This window comes from Triturus cristatus, chromosome 6 (genome assembly GCF_964204655.1).
Source record: "Triturus cristatus chromosome 6, aTriCri1.1, whole genome shotgun sequence".
Lineage (NCBI taxonomy): Eukaryota > Metazoa > Chordata > Amphibia > Caudata > Salamandridae > Triturus > Triturus cristatus.
In genome coordinates this window covers 1248431627-1248456068 of record NC_140589.1, presented here as the reverse complement: position 1 = coordinate 1248456068, position 24442 = coordinate 1248431627, and the positions used below count along the sequence as shown (strand labels likewise).

General features: G+C 44.6%; 1 protein-coding gene across 2 annotated transcripts in view; it reads left to right on the top strand.

Moving 5' to 3' along the window:
• NPHP1 (nephrocystin 1) overlaps positions 1-24442 on the top strand; it is a 708547-nt gene that overhangs the window by 561293 nt on the left and 122812 nt on the right. For both annotated transcript variants that reach the window (XM_085612188.1, XM_085612187.1), the window contains exon 16: positions 11064-11163. In XM_085612188.1, the coding sequence (XP_085468314.1) occupies positions 11064-11163 (100 nt within the window). The remainder of the gene's footprint in view (positions 1-11063; positions 11164-24442) is intronic.

The following is a 24442-nucleotide window of genomic DNA, read 5'->3' as shown; positions in this document are numbered from 1 at the left end:
ACTCGACGTCGGACTTCAGGGAAACCAGCTTCCAGGTCAGGATCTTGCTGTTCTCTTGTTTCTAAGGCCTGTTCCTGCTGTCCAGGTCCTCAGGATGGTTTTTCTGACTTCTTCCCACACAGGGCTCTAGGCTGGGCTCCGTCAGTAGGGACTAGTATCAAGGGTGGGTTTATGGACCCCACTCCAGGCACAAGTTTCCACCCCTGCTGCTTCACTCCTTCCTCCTTCAAGTTTCTGCTGCTCACTCTTCACCAGTCAGGTGCCAACTGCCAGCTCCAACTGCCAACTCTCTGTCTTAGCTTCCCAACATTCTAAACCGCCTCCAACTGTCACAGGGTTCTGGAATGTTCTGGAAGGTGCTAGCAGGTTCCAGTGGATGCTGGTGATGTCACAGGTGGCCACCATTTTGTGCTCCAGGCCCTCAGACAGAAGTTTCAGGGGTAGGTAAAATGGCTCCCTGAATCTGCAGCAACACTAAAAAGTCTGGTGGTTCCCAAAAAGGAAAAATTCAAACAGGGTTTGAGGCAAAAGTGGGACAAAATAAATAATGATGAGGAGGGACCACCCAAAGGGCTGACAGGTCTAACACGCGTCCCCCCCAGCTGAAAGTGGGGAGAGCTACCCAACCCCTTGGGAGTTCTCATCACTAAGGCGGAAATACCTTGAGAGACCGTCTGCATTGGCGTGGTCCACTCCAGGCCGATGTTCCACCTGAAAGTCCATCCCCTGTAGGGAAATAGACCACCTCAACAACTTGGGATTCTCCCCCTTCATTTGCATCAGCCAACGAAGGGGTCTGTGGTCGGTCTGAACTAGGAAGTGCGAGCCAAACAGGTATGGCCGCAACTTCTTCAGAGCCCATACCACTGCAAAGGCTTCACGCTCTATTGCACTCCACTTCTGTTCCCTGGGAAGTAGTCTCCGGGATAGGAAGACCACGGGTTGATCCAGACCCTCTTCGTTGAGTTGCGATAACACTGCCCCAATGCCATGTTCTGATGCATCTGTCTGGACAATGAACTCCTTGGAAAAGTCTGGGGCCCTTAAGACCGGGGCCTCGCACATGGCTTTCTTCAATCTCTCAAAGGCTTGCTGACAAGCCTCCGTCCAGACTACCCGTCGAGGTTGTTTCTTGGACGTGAGCTCCGTGAGGGGGGCTACGATGGTACCGTACCCCTTCACGAAGCGGCGGTAGTATCCCGTGAGGCCCAAAAATGCTCGGACCTCAGTCTGTGTCTTGGGGGGTTCCCAGGCCATGATGGCCTCGATCTTCGCCTGGAGGGGTTGCACCGCTCCCCTACCCACCAAGTGTCCAAGGTACACTACCGACCCCTGCCCGATCTGGCACTTGCTGGCCTTGATCGTCAATCCAGCTTGTCTCAGGGCCTGGAGAACAGCTTGCAGGTGACGCAAGTGATCCTCCCAGCTGTTACTGAAGACGGCTATGTCATCCAGATAAGCAGCAGAGAAACTCTCCATTCCGGTGAGGATCTGGTTTACCAGGCGCTGAAACGTGGCAGGTGCGTTCTTGAGCCCAAAGGGCATCACACAGAACTGGTAGTGGCCATTGGGCGTGGAGAAGGCTGACCTTTCCCTTGCTCCATCAGTCAAAGAGATCTGCCAGTACCCTGAAGTAAGGTCAAAGGTACTTAGATATTGGGCAGCTCCCAGCCGGTCAATCAATTCATCCGCCCTAGGGATCGGATGAGCATCAGTTTTGGTCACTGAATTCAGTCCCCGATAGTCCACACAGAACCTCAGTTCTGGTTGGGCACCCGGTGGTGCAGCTTTTGGTACTAACACCACCGGACTGGACCAGGGGCTGCTAGAAGGTTCGATCACTCCTAGCTCCAGCATCTTAGTGACTTCACTATGAATGCTGGCCTTCACCTTGTCTGACATCCGGTAGATCTTGGACTTCACAGGTGGGCTGTCTCCTGTGTCCACGTCATGGACGCACAGGTGAGTCCTACCCGGGACAAGGGAGAACAACGAAGAGTACTGCCCCAGGACCTGGCGACAGTCCTCCTGCTGTTCAGGAGTTAGAGATGGGGAGAGAATCACTCCCTCCACCGACCCATCCTTCTCTTGAGACGCAAACAGATCAGGGAGAGGCTCGCTTTCCACGTCCTCTCCTCCGTCAGTCACCATCATCAAGATGACTTCGGGCCTCTCGTGGTGGGGTTTGAGGCGGTTGGCATGCAGCACCCGCAGGGGCTGACGAGGGGTCTTCAGGTCCACCAAGTAGGTAGCCTTACCCTTCTTCTCCAACACCTCAAAGGGTCCTGACCAGCGATCCTGGAGGGCACTAAGCTCTCCGGGTTCGCTCACCCACACCTTCTGGCCAGGCTCCAACTCCACCGGGTGAGCATTGTGGTCATACCACGCCTTCATCACTGCTTGGCTGGCTTCCAAGTTGTCAGAAGCTTGCTTCCACAACTTAGCCATTTGGCTCCGGAAGGCCAGCATGTAGCTCACCACATCCTGGGGAAGCTTTCTGGGAGTTCTTTCCCATCCGTCTCTCACCAGGTTGAGAGGTCCACGTACAGGGTGCCCATACAGAAGCTCGAAGGGGCTGAAGCCCACTCCCTTCTGTGGCACTTCCCTGTAGGAAAAAAGTAAACAGGGTAGGAGGACGTCCCATTTCCTCCGCAGGCTTTCAGGCAGACTTCTGATCATGCCCTTCAAGGTTTTGTTAAACCTCTCCACCAGACCATTGGTCTGGGGGTGGTAAGGAGTGGTGAACCGGTATGTCACTCCACACTCCTTCCACATCGCCCGCATATACGCTGACATGAAGTTGGTCCCCCTGTCGGACACAACTTCCTTGGGAAAACCCACTCGGGTAAAGATTCCCATCAGGGCCCTAGCCACAACAGGTGCTGTTATGGTCCTCAGAGGTATTGCCTCTGGGTACCGTGTGGCATGATCCACCAGAACCAGGATAAACCTGTGACCAGCTGTAGTCGGTGGATCTAACGGACCCACAATGTCGATGCCCACCCTTTCAAAGGGGGTGCTAACGACAGGAAGTGGTTCCAGGGGAGCTTTCAGCTTCACCCCTGTTTTCCCACTGGCTTGGCAAGACACACATGTCCGGCAGTAGGTATCGGACGACACTTTCATCTGAGGCCAATAAAAGTGTGGGACAAGACGGGCGAAGGTCTTGTCTTGCCCCAGGTGTCCTGCCAATGGTATCTCGTGAGCCAACTCCAGAAGGAAGGCTCGATAACGTTGAGGGACTACCAAGGCTCGTGACGATCCGTGTAGGGGTGCCTTGGGTTCACTGTAGAGGAGGCCATCCTCCCAGTAAACGCTGTAGTTCCCTTCAACGTTCCCTGCTGCCTGGGCTTCAGCCTGTCGCCTCAGCCCCTCAAGGGTAGGGCACTCCCTCTGGCCCTGGCAGAATTCCTCCCTGGACGGGCCTCCCTCCACGTGCCACTCGGCCGGGATGGGTAGGTCCTCCAGTTTGGTAACATCCCCCACCGCAGACTCCTGGTCCACCACCTCCGGTGGCCTATCCGTCCTACGGGGTGTGGACGCCGAGGCAGGCTCCTCCTGTCCTCGGTTCTTCCCTTGACTGGCAGCTGGCTGGGCCTTTGTTCCAGGCTCCAGCCGAAACGAACTCCCTCTCCGGGTAGTCGCGGACCCTGTGCTCACACAGGCCCAGTCAGGTGTACCCAGCATCTCAGTGTGAGTCCGGTATTCCACCTCCTTCCAAGCGTTGTGCTCCATGTCATTCCCCAGTAGACAATCGACTGGCACGGCAGGGCTTACGGCAACTCGAAGTGAACCTGCAACCCCCCCCCATTCAAAGGGAACCTCGGCCACTGGATAGTGGCCTGTTCTGCCGTCAGCCATCGCGGCTGGGTGGAGTACATCGGGAATTACCTGCTCTGGAGACACCAGTTGACTACGTACCATAGTCATACTGGCCCCTGTGTCTCTCAGAGCCTCCCCTCTTTGGCCGTTGATGGTGACCCACTGCCCATACTTTACGGTATTTGCGGGCACCTGGATCTTAGGAACCATCTCCCGTTCTCCCAGGGACACTAAAGTGACACCCGCCCACTCCCTTCCCTTAGTTAAGGGCATCTCCTCCCCGAGCACTGCACTAGCTACTCCGGGGGTCTTTCCTCCAGTGGGAGGGGGTGGTCGTTTCAAGCACTTCGGATCTCCTTTATAGTGTCCAACGCCACCGCACTCATAGCAATGGACAACCCTTGGCTGCTGACTCTGGCCAGGATTAGGGTTTCTGGGCGGGTTAGCCTTAGGGGTGAATCCTGTTCCCTTCCCTTGGAAGTTATTTTGGGGGCCTTTGGAGAACTCCTTTTTCTTTTCCCCTCCCTCTTTCTTCTGGGGGGCGCCCTGTCCGGCCTTTTGAGTATCCCCTCCAGTCCCCCTTGTGGACACCCGGGTACTAGCCCAAATGTCCGCCTCCTCAGCAAGCTTCCGGGGACTGGTCAGCTTGCTATCCACCAGGTGTTGCCGCAGTTCAGGGAAACATTTCTCGAGCAGGTGTTCCTTCAGTACCAGGTCAAACAACCCCTCGTAGTTCCTCACTTCACTGCCCTGAATCCAACCTTCCAGTGCCTTCTTTGCATAGTCCAGGAAGTCCACCCAATTCTGCGTGCCCAGTTTGTGACTACCCCTGAACTTCTGTCTGTACTTTTCAGGTGTTAGTCCAAACTTTCTGATGAGCGCCAGTTTCATGGTGGGGTAGTGGGTCTGCTCATCCTCCTCGAGGGCCAATAAAGCATCCCTACCAGCTGGAGGCATGTACTTGTACAATCCCCCTCCCCAGAACTTCTCTGGAACCCCATGGGCCCTCAACGAGACCTCATAGGCCGCTAGCCACTTGGCGATATCGTCGCCCACTCCATAGCTAGCTACTATGTCCTTTGGCAGGTATGGTTTAGGTTCCCTGGTGATCTCTTGTGTTTGGCTGCCACCATTAGGAACAGGTTGTGCCCCGATTCTCAAGATCTGAAGATCTATTTCTTTCAGTCGTAATTCATGGGCCATCCTCTGCTCCTCCTTCTCCTTCTCCAGCCTTGCTAAGTCCCATGTGAGCTGTCTTTTCTCCCTCCGGTCTGTTAACTCCACCTCAGACAAGCCACCGCTAGAGGCACTGCTGCCCTTCCTAGAAATGGTTCTGGGCCCTGCTGACAGGTTCCCCACCTCAGGTTGGTACATCTCAGCCCCCTCGGGGTCAGGCTCTCCATCCCTGTCTTCCTCCTCAGCCTTGCTTTCTCGGCGTGCCTCCCCCCAAGCCCTTAAGCTGGTTTGGAGTGCACCCTTCTTTGCTCCTGGGGGACAGTACACCCCCTCCCGCTGGCAAAACTCCCTGAGTTGGGCCACAGTGTACGTTTCTAGATTTTCTAGTACAAACTCCATCTTGCCCACTCAGGTTAGAGGACAGGTTTTTGTGCAGTAACTATGCAGGGGGGTACCTTTAATAATACCTCCTCCCACCACCAGAGTAAATTTGGAAAAAACAAAAACCCACAATTAGGAAGGCCGCTCTTGAGAAAACTCCCGGTGTAGGCCTATGGACTACCCACAGTTATTGCTGAGTATGCGTAGGCACAGCTCTATCCCACCGCTGAACACCAATTTATGTTGGAAACCCACTCCCACACTAGAAGGGGTGGTGGTGGTCTTCCGAACACACTGTGGTAGCTTGGCTCGAGTGGTCAGGAATCAGGCACCGTGCTAAGCATACAACATACCCAAACAATAACCATGCGTGCATCCGTTCCAAAAACGACTCTACACCGTAAAAATTATGAAAATAACTTTCTTTATCTGCTTTTTCTCTTAGTTGCTGATTGGAGAAAATAAATAACAATCACAATATACAAACTTTTTAGAAAGTGCAGGACAAATAAATACTGGCTTAATGATTCAATAAATAGGGGTGATCATAAATACTGAAGGCATAAATAAAAGTGCAATACAGACAGGCAATTAAATATTCTGAGGCAATAAATACTGTAACCAATAAATATTGTGCATCAATAAATACTGTGGACCAATAAATACAGTGGAACAATAAATAGGTTAAATACAATAAATACAGTGCCCCTAATAAATACTTAAAAGCTGACAGTGACACTCATGGATTCAGATCACTTTTGAATTCCTAAGGGCTGATTTGGCCCAGGCACAGCTTGTGGGGATGTGGAAGGCTTGAGGGTGTCTACTCCCTGACTTGGACAAGGCTGAGGCCTAAACTGAGGTAGATAAAGGGGGAAAATACCAGAGACCTGGCTCTCTCTCTCCACACAACTTCTCTAGATTAGTCCCAGTTCACCCCTGTCAGGTTGGTTCCAGCACCTCCCTAGCCCCTTAGAGCAGTCTCTCAGGTCTCCACAGGGCCTTAGGCGCCCTCTACTCCACTTACTGCCCTTTTTCTGATGCTCCGACGCCGCTGGAGTCGTGTCGATGCCGTGAGGCGGTTCCAGTTCGATGTCGGCGGCCTCGGCACAATGTCAGTTCTTTGACGACGCCGGCAGGCGGTTCCGGTCTCGATGTCAGCGGCCTCGGTTCGATCTCGACCTCCGATTCGATGGCGTCGGGCAGTCTTTACTCGATGTCGACTTCGGGCGGCTCCGGTCCGATGGCGACCTCGGATTCGATGACGTCGGCCGGCCTTGCCTCGATGTCGACTTCCGGCGGCTCCGGAGTGCGATCCTCACTCCCGACCTCCGGTACTCCTCACAGGTTTCCGGCGACTCCGGAGTGCGACCTCCACTCCCGACCTCCGGCACGATTCTCACAGGTTCCGGCGACTCCGGAGTGCGATCCTCACTCCCGACCTCCGTTACCTTTCACCTCGGTCTCCGACGACTCCGGAGGGCGGACTTCACTCCTCCGATGACGCCGCTCACTCGACCTCGGGTGACTTCCTCCTCGACCTCTGGTATTCCTCACGACCTCTGACGGCGCCCTCTCTCGACCTCTGGCGGCTCCGGGTACGACGTCTGCTTTTTCAGTCAGCGCCGCTTCTCCACCTCGGGCTCCAGGTCTTAGGCTACTCGACGTCGGACTTCAGGGAAACCAGCTTCCAGGTCAGGATCTTGCTGTTCTCTTGTTTCTAAGGCCTGTTCCTGCTGTCCAGGTCCTCAGGATGGTTTTTCTGACTTCTTCCCACACAGGGCTCTAGGCTGGGCTCCGTCAGTAGGGACTAGTATCAAGGGTGGGTTTATGGACCCCACTCCAGGCACAAGTTTCCACCCCTGCTGCTTCACTCCTTCCTCCTTCAAGTTTCTGCTGCTCACTCTTCACCAGTCAGGTGCCAACTGCCAGCTCCAACTGCCAACTCTCTGTCTTAGCTTCCCAACATTCTAAACCGCCTCCAACTGTCACAGGGTTCTGGAATGTTCTGGAAGGTGCTAGCAGGTTCCAGTGGATGCTGGTGATGTCACAGGTGGCCACCATTTTGTGCTCCAGGCCCTCAGACAGAAGTTTCAGGGGTAGGTAAAATGGCTCCCTGAATCTGCAGCAACACTAAAAAGTCTGGTGGTTCCCAAAAAGGAAAAATTCAAACAGGGTTTGAGGCAAAAGTGGGACAAAATAAATAATGATGAGGAGGGACCACCCAAAGGGCTGACAGGTCTAACACCGGGCATTTAAGAGAATCTAACAAGAGATTCAAAGTGATCTTCGAAAGTAGCGGACGCACAACCAATTCTTGTAACTGCAGGAGCCATCTTGAATAGGATGCTGCAATTCCGACTCTAAACCTGAAGTTTTCTAAGAAAATGTATTTTAAATGGTCACACATCCTGTGAGAAGCAAAGGGCTATCTACAGGGTTATATACAGTTTCATACATTTACTGTAACAGTTTTCCAAATTGTTCATAAATAAATAGTTTATAAAGGTTCATTTTGAAACCTAAACATTTCCCCTTAATAATCCAAACACGGTGTCTCTTCGAGATTTGAAGTGAAATGAGAAGAACTGGTTGAGAATGAAGGCCTCCTTTTGACAAAAGAAAGTACGGCTAGAGGAGTGAGCAGTTATGCTATATGGTTTTGAGAAAAAAAGTCACAGGACGAATAGAGGAGCTATTGTAATTGTAAATGTATTTATTTACCACTTGCAATCTCAATCGAGGCATTGAAGCGCTTTTTCGGCGAGTAGGACGCTACTCCAGAACCCAAGATTAGTAGTTAATAGGTTAGTACATTACTTTTGGTTTTTCTTGATCATTAGTTGTGTTCGGTGTGTGCGTGAGGTAGATAAGGTAAATTAAATACTTTAGTGTAAAATAATCGTGACTGGATAATGGCTTAAAGTAGAATTGCACTTTAAATGGGGTAGGTGATAGTTTCCAGGGAAAGGTCTGCTCATACCACATACATTGTAATTGTCCTGCACATCGACAACACAACCAGGTGAGAAATGATTGGCTGGGATTTACTCAAGTAAGGGTTTTGCCAGCTGGAAAAAGTTTAAGTCATGCACATTTCAATTGCAGCGAGCATTGACCACATATCAGTGAGACTTTCAGGCTTCAGAAATGTACTCATTCCATTAAGTTTGCTGTGCATGTTGTCCATAAGAAGAGTGAGCCCCTAATGTCCTGGAACCTTGACATATACTCAAACTACCTTCCCCTCTCTGTGTTCCTGTCCATCCAATTCCATACCACTCAATTCCACAATTAATAATTCCAATCCAACCCGCATAATTCCACTCCACACCACATACATCCACTCCACTCCAAACCAAACGCATGGGTAAAAGACATTGTCATGTACAAAGCCAATAGCTCTAAGTCTCGCAAATGCAAGACCTTTTTGCTTCACAAATGCTTGTTAATTCTTCCGAATAGCAGCACCAGAAAGATAATAAAAATGCACCCTCAACATTTTTTGTTGAAAAGATGTTATCGGTTCTCATTTAATGTTCATTTTTCCCACTGGAATTACTTTTCTACACTTGCACCTCTTCTTCTACCCTTACTTTGACACTGGAACTTGGCCTTCACTGGACTCTGTCATCCCTTTGACCTTTCCAATTTAATATTTTAACTCCAGTAGCAACTAATTTGGTATTAATGCCAATTCGTGCTACAGTCTATCAAAGCGCTAGCTAGGTTCACATAATAATAGTTAAAGTAAGAGCTTCAAATTGCATTTAGCTGTATTCTAATTTACATAGAAAAATCCTTTCCCTGAATATAACTTAGGCATTCTTTTGGAAATTGATTGAAAGACTCTGAACCTGCTGTACCATACACAATATGATGAAAGAAAAGAGGCAATGTGTCTCTATTTGTAGGCACCTAACCTTTGTGGTTTATTAGGACTACCATAATCCCTGCATTCTCAGTTTACCCTTTTTCATTTTTAGCCCCCATGTGACAAATATTGAGGGCAAATGGACCATTGGAGGTGCGACTGGAATTTACTGATTGTAGTTCAGAAGGGACATACTCTTTTGCATAGATTGTCTTGCCTACCATTGGCAAGAACACCTCACTGTGGGACTCCAAAAGGTGGCTGTCTAAGTCTCCTATCTAATCCCAGCACTCTTGCCAGGTACCTTGGAATCATCATTGCCAGCAACCTGAACATGTCCTCACAAGTCAATGCTGTTACTGCCTCCTACTTCCACACCCTAAAGATGCTGAGAAAAATCTTCAAATAGATCCCAAGCATCACAGGGAAGAATGACGCTCAGTCCCCAGTCACCAGCAAGTTGGATCACGAGAACAACCTCTGTCGGTATCACCAAGGAACTCAGCAAAGGACTATAAACTATCCAGAACACGTCAGCAAGACTCCTGCCTAACCTCTCACGTTGAACTCGCATCACACTGCAGCTCAAGGAGCTCTACTGGCTCCCAATACACAAATGCTCTCAGTTCAGATTCCTCCATCACATGTACAAGGCACGCCACAAATTAGGCCCCATCTACTTGAACAATTACCTCTCTTTCCACAAACCACTCAAGCACTTCCTATTCACACAAAATCCATGCATACGTAGAACCAGATCTAGAGGACAGGTCTTCCTTTACATTGCTCCTAAAGCATGGGACGACCTACAGCTTCACATCAGAGCCTCCTACTCTCGTCTTGAGTTCTGCAACAAGCTGAAGACCCAAAATAGTTTCCCAGCCTAGGCAAGGCTAAGTGCACACACCTCCTCAGAGCCAGGATACTATCACAGTTATGCACTAAATGCATATAGCATTGCCCTCTCCTCCATTGGTAAGGAATTCACAGAATTGTAGCCTACGTAAAATGGTAGGTGCATATTTTAACTAATTTCTTAGTCTTATAAATATCTTTAAACAAAACACTCCAGTCAAATAATTTGTTTTTATTGTACTCTAGGCGTAGATCGTCAGGCCTGTGACTCATGCTATTACAGCTCTTACTACACTTTTTATTGTTATTATGAATTGTAATTATTCTAAACTCAAAAATATTAGGCTTTTATCAGTGCTTTATTTGTAAAATAATAAGTGCCAGTGCTTAAAGTCCTGCTCAGACACCAGCGGGCGACACTATAAAATGTCAGTGTGCCGAAAACCAATGGTGTGTAGTCCTGAAACCACCTCTGGCCTCTTTAATCGCTGCCAGGCACTCCCTACCTTGTTATCTCACTCTTACAGGTTTCTGCTTTGTCCCTTAATGATTAATTTTCTCTCTTTCTCTTCCTCTATCTTTCTGTTTTGTGTGGTTTCCCTCTCTTGCCCTCTGGAAATGTCTGATGAGAAGAAATGAGTACTGATCCCCAAAAATAAGTGCTGGTGCCCCTCACCGGTAACCTCGGATTCAAATCAAGCACTGGCTTTTATATAGAACCCCAGAATAAAAATTATACAGCCGCCCTTAAACATAACATGGTCTTCTTGTTATAAATCTAGAAGTCAAGAAAACCAGAAGCAAGTTGAACAGGGTTTAATGAATACAAACATGTACTTAGGGAGCTGAGCACTGTGTGATTGTATGCAACTGCATGCTTCTAATACATTTTCTTTCAATTATCTAATCACCTAATCCCTATTGATGTGTGAAAAACATATATTTTCCATTTCAGCAAATAGCGGTGTTTTCCAGCAGATGATAGCTCTAAGAAAGCAGCCACGACTCCTGGTAAAACTAAGAACTTTGCGTTCTAGAAGAAGAGAGATGATGAAGTAAGTTCATCTGCGCCTATGAAAGTACTGTAAACTGGGAATGCACTTGTGATCAGACTAGCTCATGGATATATTTAAGTGATTTTGGTTTTGCTTTCAATTCTTCAACCATACAATGCACTATATGAATCAGTCGGGTGCTCTCCAAATCAGAACAATATTTTATTACACTGCTTATGCAGTAAATTATGCATTAACAATAAATTGCACCATTACTGCTTTAAGACTGGAGTAACTACTTCTAGGTATCAGCTTACCACTCAGACTGAAAGATAAAGTAATTACTGTGGCACACTAAAGTTTCCCCCTAAAGCTGTGGAATTAGCAGCACATTTTGTGACAAGTTTACAGCCTGATGACAAAAGCTTACCACTCTGACAGAAGTGTGAAGACGTTGGCCTTGTTTCATTTCATTGTAGTTAGAGTCCTGGGTAATTTGTGTCTAGCTCATGTCGCTTTTCTCAATTAGTTAATTCTTGGTCAAACAAATAAATGCCTCTTATCTCTGTAGGTTGAAATTCTTCCCGTAATGGATCTGAAAAATTCTGCCAGTTTTTTCAACCTTCTAGCAATTGCACTAGTAATATACTACCATCTGCTTATTCCTTTAGTTGTTCAACTCCTCTACTTTATGGTATATATCCTTCTTTCAGTATCCTACACAGGTCCCCGAAAGAGTGGAGAACCTCAGAGGGAAGGGCTTAAGGGGCAGAGAGAGACAGTGAGAGAGATACGACATTGTGCGCAGTCTGACACACTCACAAAGCCAGATTCATACAAGGATTCAGTTATTGTGTTAATAAAAATAGGCTGACCGAACAGTTTCTCCAGATTAAACCGAACTATGGGAGGGAGTTATTCCTGGATTTGATTTTCCCTCCTCTAGCCAGGAAATTATATGTTCAATTTAGAATGGGTACCTTACCACTCAGGTCTTTCACTTCTAGATGGGACATTAAGAATAGTATTTCATGCCCTGCATGTGGCTACAAACTGGAGGATGAAATTCATGTGTTCTTTGTTTGTCCTGCGTACCTTACCCATAGGAAACGTTGGGTAAAATCGATTTGTAGGAACCTTGGTTTTAGAGATTGTGTTAATGCCCTGCGAGTTTTAAAATACGACACCCATCCCCCAATTGTGTTCGCAGTTTCACTCTTTCTTAATGCTGTATGGTTTCAGCGTAGGAAACTTTCCACCAATTTTTAATAATGTGAAAATTTTAATTTGATTATTTTATTCTGTTTTGGTGGTTAAAATGTGATCTGCTCTTGCTTTCGACATATAAATTGTTGTATTGTATTCTGCTTTTATGGCCCTTGTGGCCGAAATAAAGTTTTTTTGACTGACTGGTTAATAAAAATAAACAAACAAAGAGAGAACAAATTAAGGAAGACCTGGGAAGAATACAGTAAAGTAAGAGAATACAATTGGAAAGGGGTAAAGTGAAAAAAATTAAGTTAAAGAACTCACGGGACCTTGACAGCAAAGCTTGGCTAATCTTGTAGGTTCGTACAATAGTGCTACTACTCCGTTACAGAGAACCCACAGGATCATACAGCAGACCGGTTACACCAGCATTAAATGATCAAACAGGAGTCAAACTGATATCATTAAATGCTTTTTTAATATGGATGATAACGTCCATGCAAGCCGTACTATAAAGTGTCCTCTGGTATCAAGAAACCAGATTCAACCAAACAAGAATTATCAATTACTCACCTCAAATACCAACTTTAAATATATTTATATAATGCAGTCAAATCAAATAAAACTTTATTCGGTTTATACCATTATAGACCACAAAAGCATCACATCATACTATGAAACTTTAATATATTTATGGCTCACATTACACCACCTAAAAATAAAATTTCATATAATTTAGTATATAATAACCATACGTATCTGCTAATAAGTATGAAGCAAAATATGCAAAGTAAGAACGTATATAAAATATTTGTTAACATAATTAAAACTAAATTTCCGATGATCTCTTTAACCCAATAATGCCCAATCTCCTCTATGATGTGAAAGTGTATAAGATTGAGCTAATCAGCTTAATTTTTCACGTGGGTTTCCTCATATGTAGCACATTGATAAAAAAACGTTACTACATGATGACATACTGTAGTATCCCTTAAATCTAGTGAATGCTGAAATACCTCATTGTAGTTATACAGGACTTCTTTTACAAACAATGGTTTTAAATATTGCTTCCTATGCACAGTATAACATCTACAAAAAAAGTACAAAGTTCTGAGTTGATTGATCAGACATGTTATCACAGGAACATCTACAGGGCCCCAACATCCATTCTTCACGAATGCGACAAGATGATGCATTATGAGATAATGGAATAAGTTAAAAGATATCTATGGTAGGCATTAGGAACTAAAATAATGTACAATTGTAGCCCAAAGTGTTTGTTAAGTGGCATAGATCTCATTACAATGGATTTGGTTTGATCAAGCAGATTCCTTTTCTGTGCACATACTCTAATTATGTGATCCTTCAGATGCCTTTTGGAGTATCCTAGTATATTCTTAGGGTGTAACCAGAGATCCCTGTGTGTTTGATCAAACCCCTTTATGGCATTTTTAATATGCATTATCCAAGGATTTTTATGGGCCTGGTCCAGCTCTAAGCAATCTTTTAGGATTGTTTGGTGAATTGTGTCTCGGTTTTTGCCCAGACTGAATGCCATTAGGGAAGTGGCTTTGATTCCAATATATTACGATAAAAAAACAGATTCCCAAATTCTCTATGTATAATGGTTTCCAGCATTGAGAGAGGTACTGCCAGGTGTCTTTTTAGAAACGTAGTCTCTTGCTTTTGCAGTGTTCCTCCAAACCCCAAAAACTGTTTTAGCATTCAATAGAGCCAACATCTCTTTGATCAACTTAGTGCATAAATTGGAGGAAAATCTGAAGATACCCTCATTGTTTCTTGACATATTATAAGTACTCATTTCTCTATAATGGTTCCAACCCCCATCAGTAGAAAACTGTGCCCCTAAATAGCTAAAGAATTTTTTACCTTAAATTGTGTTTCCCGTTATGAATAATGGACAAGACATCCCCCTGCTTTTACCACAACTCATGGTAAATGTTTTTCTTTCATTAATTCATAGGTGTTTTTCTTCCATGTAGTCTAAAGGTGTACATCAGATTCTGCAGACTTTTTGGAGTTAAGGCCAGTAACACTGCATCATCAGTGCACTGAAGTATTGGTATAGTGTGCTTGCCAACTCTGGGGAAGTCTGCACCAAGAGATTGTAATTTATCATCAACACCATTTATATATAAAGAAAAGCGAAAAGGCGCCAGGACACATTCCTGACGAACCCCCCCTCCCAATCTTGAATGGTTGTGTTAATTCCCCCTGTGGCCAAAATCATACTTTTGATGTTAGATTACTATACAAAAATGAAATTAGCAAAATTAAATCTATTGGGGCCCTAAGCGAATCCATACACTTTCATAATTTGTATTGGACAACCAAATCAAATGCATAACTGAGGTCCACAAAGCACATATATGGACTAACTTATTTGGCCTTAGTATATTTCCCTTTCAGAAGTTTCAAATTTAAACACTGCTCAACCATTCTCAAACCTTTCCTAAAGCCTTATTGGGCATTTGTTAAAATATTATTTTCTTCATCCCATACTTCCAAGTGTTTCTAAAAATGACCCTTCCCAATAACTTGGCTGAGGAGTCAAGCAAATATATGGTTTAATACCATTTCAGCTAATTCCTGGAAACTTTCTTAAAAATAGGCACTATTAGTAATTTGACCAGGATGGAGGGATAAATCCAGCCCCCGCAGAATTTAAGACCTTAGTTAGGAGGGGAGCCTGTTAAGGAAGGGAGGGACTTGTAGGTGTCCATCGGAACTTCGTCTACACCCCGAGCCTTTCGCATTGGAGTTTTGTCCAGTGCCCTCATAACCTCTTCCAACATAAAGAACACAGCTGTTGGAAGGAATGCCAAGGGAGTCCTAGTCTCTATTCCTAGTACTTTAGGTGTAGAGAAAATTGAAGCAAAATGGTCCACCCAGCCTGCCGCTGTTAGTTGAAGATGCAAGGTTGAGCCCTGTTGTATTGTTGAACAATGGAGCATTTATTGTCTTCCAGAAAAGTATACTATCCTTGGTCTCTGCTGTCTGTGTTAATTTTGCCCATTTCTCATCTTGAAGCTCTTTTTCCGATTGTTTAGTGCCTTTTTATATCTAAACTTGGCAACCTGGATAGCAGATATGTCCCTAGAATTCAAGTATAAAAATGTAATAAGATTATTGCGGGCCTGGGTGCAAGTCCGATTAAACCAACCTTTTTTCTCCGTCCCTTTACTCTTAGTCTTTCTAGTCAAAAACTGGCTTGTAGAATTAAAGCTATATTAACTTCCATTGACTTCTCGTGATTATCCTCCAGAGCCAGGCCTTTTAGAAAAGGATCCATATTCTTAGTTACTACGTCTGTTATAGATTTAGAAGGGTTCACACTTGTCCCTTTCATTTTAGTACCATTCTGCCAAACGGGTATAATGTTTAGTATTCTGCCTGTCAGTTACTGGCTGTAACCGGATTCAAATTATTGAAATCACTTGGTTGTGATCACTAATACAGTTTTCCCACCTGGTAATTATATAGTTTTATACTTTCACAACTGAGATGAGAATGCCATCTATTTTGTTATTACATCCTCAACAAATATGGGTTGGGGTTGAGTTTCATTGTTGGCATACTAACTGTCTGCCATATTTAAATTATATTTAAACATCAAGTGGCTTATTACAATGTCGGGCAGACGCACACCGTCGCAGATGCGAGTCCGACAGACCACTGGTCGACCAATACCGACCGCCTAATTACGATACGACCGCACATGGTGCATTCGAACACTCCAATTTCTCTATGGAAGAATGTGCCACGGCTGTAAACCAGACGTAGCACAAGCTCCCATAGGGAAATGGGAAGTTGTGTTCATCCCTGCACCACGTGGCAGCCACCTCAGGGTGCCTACCACACTGTGCAGGGATCAACAAGTGGGGGCAACATAGGGGCTCCACAGCCCCCAACCAGAGGCCACAAACAGAGGGTGGCCCTTCTAGGGGACCACATACTCGCCTTCCAACAGGTTATCCATGTCGAAAAGCCCGGCGAGCCTTCCGGAAACCGAGCATCGTAATCTGGACGTCATAAAACACTGATTATGTGGATTATGGGTCGGTCTCTGACTGAAGCCCATCGGAATCCAGCTGGAATGACCATCTAGTTTCACTTCCGACCATCTAAATTGTAGTTAGGCGGTTGGAAGTGAAACCAACGATCTTTGTCAGAAAACCTCTGACTTAAGATCGGAGGCTTTCCGACCGAGATCGTAATCAGCCCCCAAATTGTTTAAGGCTGTTCCATATGGGCAATGTTTGAAATTTCCAGTATCATTACCCTTAAAGTCAGTAAAACCACACGCTTGCTTGGAAGAAAAAGAACATTTAGTGAGGTTAAAATCACCGGCATAAATTATATGGACATCCTTTGAGAAATGACAGATGAAATGATCTAATTCTTTCTCCGACACTTAAGCCACATAAGCCCTTGAAGAATATCAGAGTTGCCAACCGAAGTTCATAACACAAATTGATAGTAGGGCAACAGTAGAAATGTTTTGGTTTCTCTTAATGATATTCTGGTGGAGACCAAAATAGGATGGCTTCCTTTGGCCCTGCCCTTTTGAATACGGTGGCTGCAGTGCAGTAGGATTAAACCCATCAAAAGTTAGTGAGCCAGGGTTCTTGAATACATATTATTTGAGCCTCAATCACATACTTTACCCAGCCATCAAGATTTTGTTTGTTAGCCACTCCAGCTATATTACATGAGATGATAAATATTTCTGATAACGCAAGTCCATTGTTGATGGGTATATCATGACCCAAAACTTCCTGAACACTATTTACCGGTTGTGCTCTGTAAACTGGTAATCCTCCCTCAAAAAGTACAGTCTGCTTTATATTATAATGCGAGCCAGTCAACTTTGTCCATGCCTTCTAAGGGTTCAAAGCGATTGCTGGTTGAAAGAGGGTGACTCTGGGCTGGCATTCTCTTGGATCCACTGATTGATTTATGTTTTTATATACATGAAGTAAAGAGTCAGGTCTGTAAAAATATCCCAAAGGAACATCTTTTATGTCACTCCTAATGCGAGCACCCTGAAAATACAAGTTTTGAAACACGACCAGGTACGGATCTATTAAATTCACAATTGTGCAGTCCCCTTCTGGTGTTTTGTTTTGAACTGCCTATCCAACCAACTCTTCCCAGCTTCAAAATTTCCTGAAACATCAAGTTCGCTTTGGGTACCTTTTGTGCCATCCAATGAATAACTTAATTTTTCAGATCCCGCCGGGATTCCCAAAATATAATGCAGTCAATTTGTCAGAGGTATCAGATTTCCTGTTTGTGCAAACATGTTTCATTATTTGTATGTTTTCCGCACAAATACACAGAGATTCTTGACGATGCAAAATCGCATAACAAATAGAGACCAGTGATAAAAACGTAGCAGATGAGAGACGGACTCGATATTAAAGAACCTGGCTTTTAGTAGTTTCTATCAACTATCATATTATAAGGTATGGAGTTCCACACCTTTGTGGTGACTATCGGGAATGATCTACCTCATTATAGTCTTCTTGTTTTAGGAATTGCCAGCAAAAGATGGTTAGAAATTTGCTATGAACGAATAAGGCGATTGGAAGGCGGTTACCACCTGGGCTGCTGCATTTTGGATAGGTTGTGGAAGGCAAAAATGTTTTTCCACAGCAGCCAGATAAATCAGGTTTACACTAATCTTGATTAAATGAGGGCATTCACAGCAGGAATGTGTAGGCTCCCGTTATGAGTGAATGTTTTTGAGGATCTGCAGTTCGGCAAAGCAGTTATTGGCTACTCTTACAACCTGCGAAACCAGGATCAATTTGTAGGGAATAAGGGCACCAACATTGTGATCACCTTTTACAGGAGCAGGTGGAACCAACTGTATGCAACCAGAAAGCATGTTCCCAAGGAGGTGACAAGGTGAAAAGGATCTCTGTCGTGGCAAGATTTAATTTGAGGAAGTTAGTAGACATCTACCAGTTAATTGTAGGCATTTTTTCATCATGCATGGGCTCCGGTGAAGCGATCTGGTGATGGGACTATGGGAGAGCTCATAGATGATCTGGGTGTCGTCCACATGCATTTAGAAGCGGACCTCAGTTTAGAGTAGAGCTAAAAGGAGCATATAAAGAATAATAAAGGAAAAAGAATAGATCTCTGCAGAACACCACAGCTCAAAATTCTGTCTTTGGTTGTGAAGAGGGATAATGCCACAACATAATTTTTACTAGACAAAAAGGATTTTACCCATTAAAGATATTCTGGAAAAGCCAAGAAAAAAGCAAAGGTTTTCGATGGTTTCTAGTAGGATGTCATGGTCGATTTAGAACCCCGAAACCTCTGTCATCTACAAGCCTTCTGAGATCATCAACAACTAATAGCTTTGTGCTACACCCTGTTTGAGAATCTACCTAAAGTTTCAAAAAGGGTGTTTTCTTCAGAATTTTTTTTGACAAAAGCCAGCTTATCCAATAGCTTAAGGGCAATCTGGGATGAAACGGAAATTGTTTAACCTTCAGGATTTAAGGAATCCTTCTTTGGAAGATCAGGAGGAGCATATTTATGAATCACCCTGGGAATGGATACTTGGGGTAGCCGTCAGCTAGAAGACTAATGTAGCTCATCAGATATGGGCTGGAAAATTGAAAGGTAAAGATCAATAGTACTGGACGGAGGATTACTAATAAGATCTTCTGGCATAGCGTTGTTTTTAAGTGCAAAAGCAGCTTGTAGTCTGGCGATTGTATCTTCAAAGGGAGCTAAAATATCTTTTCAGAGTTGTCGGAAACTCTGAGCCTAATCTGGATTGCTTGGAATGATTTCAATTCAGAAACTATATTGAAGAGTTCCATTGCAACAATGCATTTGGTGAAGTATGCAGTTTTTAAAATTAATTCTATGCTTACATGACAAGGCGAAGGTTGTAAAATTAGATCTGAGATTGGTAGCATAGGTTCTTATCCATGTCCTTTTTACTCTGTGTGCTATAAATTGAAACCTTTTAGCTTGGCAGAGAACCAAGTATCCCTTTTAGTTTTACACCCTGTGAGAGCTTTCTGCTTTGGGAGCTGGAGTGACATATAAACCCATCAATAGAGAACTAATGAATAAAGGAAGCAGCACATCTGGTTTCATGTCAGTGCTGATACTTGAGGCCTTGTGGAGGACCGTCGTTTTGAATGTAGAGACCACCAGTTCAAGATTGAAGTGTTTCCATTTGTGAGATGGAGGATGAGTAAGATCTTCAGCTGCTGTAACTTCCCTGAGACTTTTTTTTAAAAGCGAAGCCAGTCGTGATCAGTCCATTAAATGAAACTGTATTCCCACCTTAGCTGAGTCACTGGTACAGAAAATAGCATCTAATAATAATAAAATAGCATCTGTCAAGTGTACAGGAGAGCCAGTAGGTTCCATATTCAGGAGTGACAGACAGAACAGCTGGCGCAATTGAAATCACCTAGTAGGATTGAGTTGTCTTTTACAATGGAGTGCATCACTAGGACAATGACAAATCAGAACGCAATTGTTGTCTGTGGTCTCAGTTTTAAGTGTCACAGACAGCATTTTGACTTCCTGGAGCACTTGAACCTCCCCTCATTTTGTCACAAGATATTGCTGTACCGCCTCTATTTTAATCATAAAGGATTGATGAGTAATAACAGTGAGCTCCAACCCTATACCTGTTAACTCTATTCTATCTGTAGATGCTATGGTTGGAAGGCCCCGGATCATTCAAAAGAGGAGCCCAGTCGTCAGATAGCCATGTTTCTCTCGAGGGCAAGCAATTCAGGACCATATCGAAGCGAATGAATATGAAAATCTGTGCTGTGCCGTGGACCTGATTTTACAGGGTTTCACTTGGATGTGGGTATCTCCTTTTAGCTTCATATTGGTGAAAGAAGAAACATTTTGCGAATCGTTTGTGGGATACAAATGTTTTACCCTCAAAGCCTGATGGTATGTTCTTGGAGTGCCTCAGTAGAAGGGAAGAGATACAGTATATTTCAGGGGTATAAGACTTGAATGCGTGCTCATCTGGGATTAAACCAGGCTTGGCCAATACATCTGGTGGTGTGTAGTACGCCTGTTGTGCTTGTCTGCTGCGTTGTGCTTCTGAGATTGCTTAGTCCTTGCAGCCCAGTCCATCAACCTAGTTACAAAGACTAGATTGCATACAAGTAAAGCTGGCGAGTGCTAAGGGGCAACATGGGACTCACAACTAATATAGCACCTGTGGCAAGTACAAGCATAAACACAGATCAAATAACAGAGAAAAGCATGGTGATAAGAAAATGGAGAAATAGACTTTTTAGCATGAAATACTTTTTTTATTTACATTCCATAAAACAGCTCAATGCCCCCAAACAGAAGCTTATAATTATCATGAAAATAAAACTGATATTTGTGTCCTGGAACTCCATATTTCAATTTTTAATAAAAAAACTTTCAGTCCTTTTTACCAAGCATTCTTATTTTCACATGGCCCATCTGCACATGAAGTGACAACACTCGTTTCCTACCAAACCCATACTTTAAAGAAGAGGGCAGGCAAGGTGACTTTATTTCCCATCACCTATCTGCATGCAAGTGACCACTGCACTCTCCATCATACATCTGCGAAGGAAGTCATATCACTGTCTCCCTTTTCCTTACTTTAGTCAACTTCTCAGGGTGTCCCATAATCCTGTTAACCCCATCAGCAGGCAGACACAGATAAGGGTATTGCAACTTTGAACTTGCTAAAGCCAGGAAGACGTTTGGGCCAGAACCCATGTGCGGCTGAAACCTACAAGGTAAGATAAAATCATGTGTCCCTCCTAGCATCCGATACCACCAATGCCCAGACCAAGACAACACATGGACACAACTGCTTAAATATCCATTTTTCTGTCGGATACTACTAACTGCAGATGCTTCGCCTTGAGAATATTTCCTAGGCATAAGTCTGAATCTGGAAAGTATAGAGCAGTACTTCTGCGTGCTGGTAAGTGCCATTGGTCTGCTCCGGAAGTGACGAATAGAGCCCATATAAGCACCAACCATACATGTTGAACTCAGGTCTTTGTTTCCATTCTGTAACAAGGCTGAAGCCTTATACGGAATGCCACAAACAGACGTCTGTGACAGAACTTCACAAAGTATGTCTATGGTGAATGTATTCAGAGCATGATTCCAGGGCATGTGACAACTGCACCCAGAGGAATCCAAAGAAGACCTTATGAGACTGCGAGGCAAAGCTGTCTGTCTCAAGCATCAGATGATTCCATGCATAGACCGGTTGATATCAAAAGGAAGGTCCAGTTCCCGCTCCCAAAGTCTTTCCTGTAGCAGATCGATGTTGCAGTCAAAGTATACGCATAAGTCCAAGAAGAAACATAAGAAATTGAAGTGGGAATCAACCTCTTCCCACCATTCTTGAACTCCAGAGGCCATCAACATGCCACACGGTCTCGTTTCCAATCTCCATCAGAGCTGATCCTGAGCCTAGTCCTGCTGCATCCAAATTTTCAGGTCTTTTAGCGATGGCGCAGCAAGTGGAGGCCTTTAGGGAGTCCATGCTGTGCATTTTGAACATTTTACCATTTACCTCTGGTGCGCCCTCAGGCCTGAATGCAAAGCAGAGGCTTGTAGTCAGACTTGCGATGCCGCTCCATCATTGGCACCTCCTGTGCCTCTCCATCCCGTTTTGGGTTTAGCACCGGCTCCGATGCTGACTTTGGCTCCGGCACCACCCACTGTACCGGTTTCCTTTGTATCAATGCAGATGCCAACACCAGAGGAGAATTCACATCCCATTGCAGCCATTTGAGCTGATGCACAGTAGCTAATTACATCTTCTGACCTTCAAAACGATATACATCATCATTAAGTTAGCTCAACTTTTGAGCGAACTTCAGGCTCTTTATGTCCAACCACATTATACCACGCTCTTTCCTGATAAGCTGGTGTTGAGTACACGAGCATCTTTTCTACTGCAAGTGGTAACAGTGTTTCTCATCCGACTAACCACTGCACATAACATTGAACCCTTCCTCCGATATGACAATCACAATAAGAAGAGAAAAATAATCATGCTGCAACTGAGAACAACCTCCTAAGGCTAAGTCAATGTGAAACTAACCTTTAAAATGTGCCCCCCACCATTTATAAAGATATACACCATACATGTTGAATATCGTAACACTAACATACCCCTTATTTATGCACCGCTGCCAAAGTGCAACTTACTATGAACTTTCAAACCACATCAACAAAATAACTAACAACTAATCTTCACACAGTGTTATAATAGGCTTTGAACTGGCAATGATACAAACAATACTTTATATTGCGGTACACTCACACAAGGCTGCTATTACCATTTCAACCAAAGCATTTGGAAACACCTGCAAAACTCTGCACTAAGTGTAGAATATACAACAAACAGCCAGTTTGCTTGGGAAACAGCCTTTACTACGAAGGCATTTCTACGCGTTACGTTTACAACGGTACACTTACCACGTAAACGTCTTTACAACGCGTATTGCTTCCACGACCGTCTTTACCACGCAAGCAACGTCCTCACGGAACGTCTTCTTCCTCATCCGATTCAGTCCTTTTTTTAGTGTAGGCGAAGAAGTGAGAAAAAGGCAAAAAAAAGAAAAAAGAGGGCTTAGGGGGGTCTCCTCCCCCCCACCCCTTAAAAAAAAAAGTGAGAAAAAAGGGGCTGGGGGGGGGGGGGGGGTCTCCCCGCCCAAATAAAAAAAAACAAGAAGTAACGTCAGGTCGGGGAGGAAATCGATGTCGTTTTAGGTGTAAGGGAATGACGCTTCAACATTAAGACGTAAAACGTCAACAAGGAAGAACGAGGAGACGACATGAAGAGGTAAGGGGAATATAAATTTAAAAAATAAATATAAGGATTAAGGGTAACGGGCAGGGGTAATAATGGTAATAATAATAAGTATTGGGGGCTGGGGGGTCAGGTAAGGGTACAGGGGAGGGCTATTACCTTTACCGAGAGTATGCCATTACCATGCATAAATTTACAACAAAAATCGTTGTAAAACTATGCGTGGTAAAGGAATAATCGTGGTAAAGGTTATGCGTAGAAAAATCATTCCGTTGTAACGCATGCGTGGTAAAGGCATGCGTTGCAACGGAATGCGTAGTAACGACATATATTCGTTTGCTTTTGAAATTAAAAATGTTAATTTCCCTGGCATGTATACCTGTATCATACATAGCTAACAACTATAACATGCTAATAGAATTAAGATTTTACTAAACAAATTAACAAAAACTAAGTCCACTAATGGGGTACTTCGAAGACACTTGGATTGTCAGATTGCATTGATCTGGACACCAACACCAACCACATACCAATTTCCATGGTGCAATGTCTGTGATAGCACTACACGAACAACACACTGTAAGGATGGCAAAATGCCTTCCAAGCCAAACTAGCAACAACCCAGAGCACTTTACAAATTCATAGAAGCACTCTAAAAAGAATAAAGCTGCCAACAACTAAGGATAGAGCGGTCAGTAAACCAAATGAAACCTAAAATAACTAAATAACCCAGGGAAATGTAAAAAAAACGCTACAATTCAAAATCAGACTGTTTGTAAATAACAAAGGAGGAGACAGACAACATAAAAACCATAGCTTAATCCCTCTTCTAAACCAAATACCTAAAAATATGCTCACAACTAAAATACAATAAAAACCGACACCACTATAATATAAACAATTTTAATTAAATGCTAAAGAATTAGGGCCTGATTACAACTTTGGCGGCCTCACAGTGGGCCGCCATACCAGTGCCCCACTGCGAGATTGCCGAAGCTGTTTGTAGACCGCCTGCCAGATTAGGAATTTTCTCCTGGACTGGGGCGGTGCTTTGGTGGTCGGACTGCAGTGCTATGCTGTGCTAAGGCTCATATATGAATTAGCAAGGCATTGTTGTGGGACCGCCAAAGCGCATTCCTGCACGGCATGGAATGTTAGGTCCATGCCGTGCATTAACTGTGTATGCATGTATACCTGCCCCCTGCATGCATCCCATGGCCCTGAGGTACCAAGGGGCACTGTAGACCCCCCATCATTTCCTCACCACCACACTTTTCATGGCTG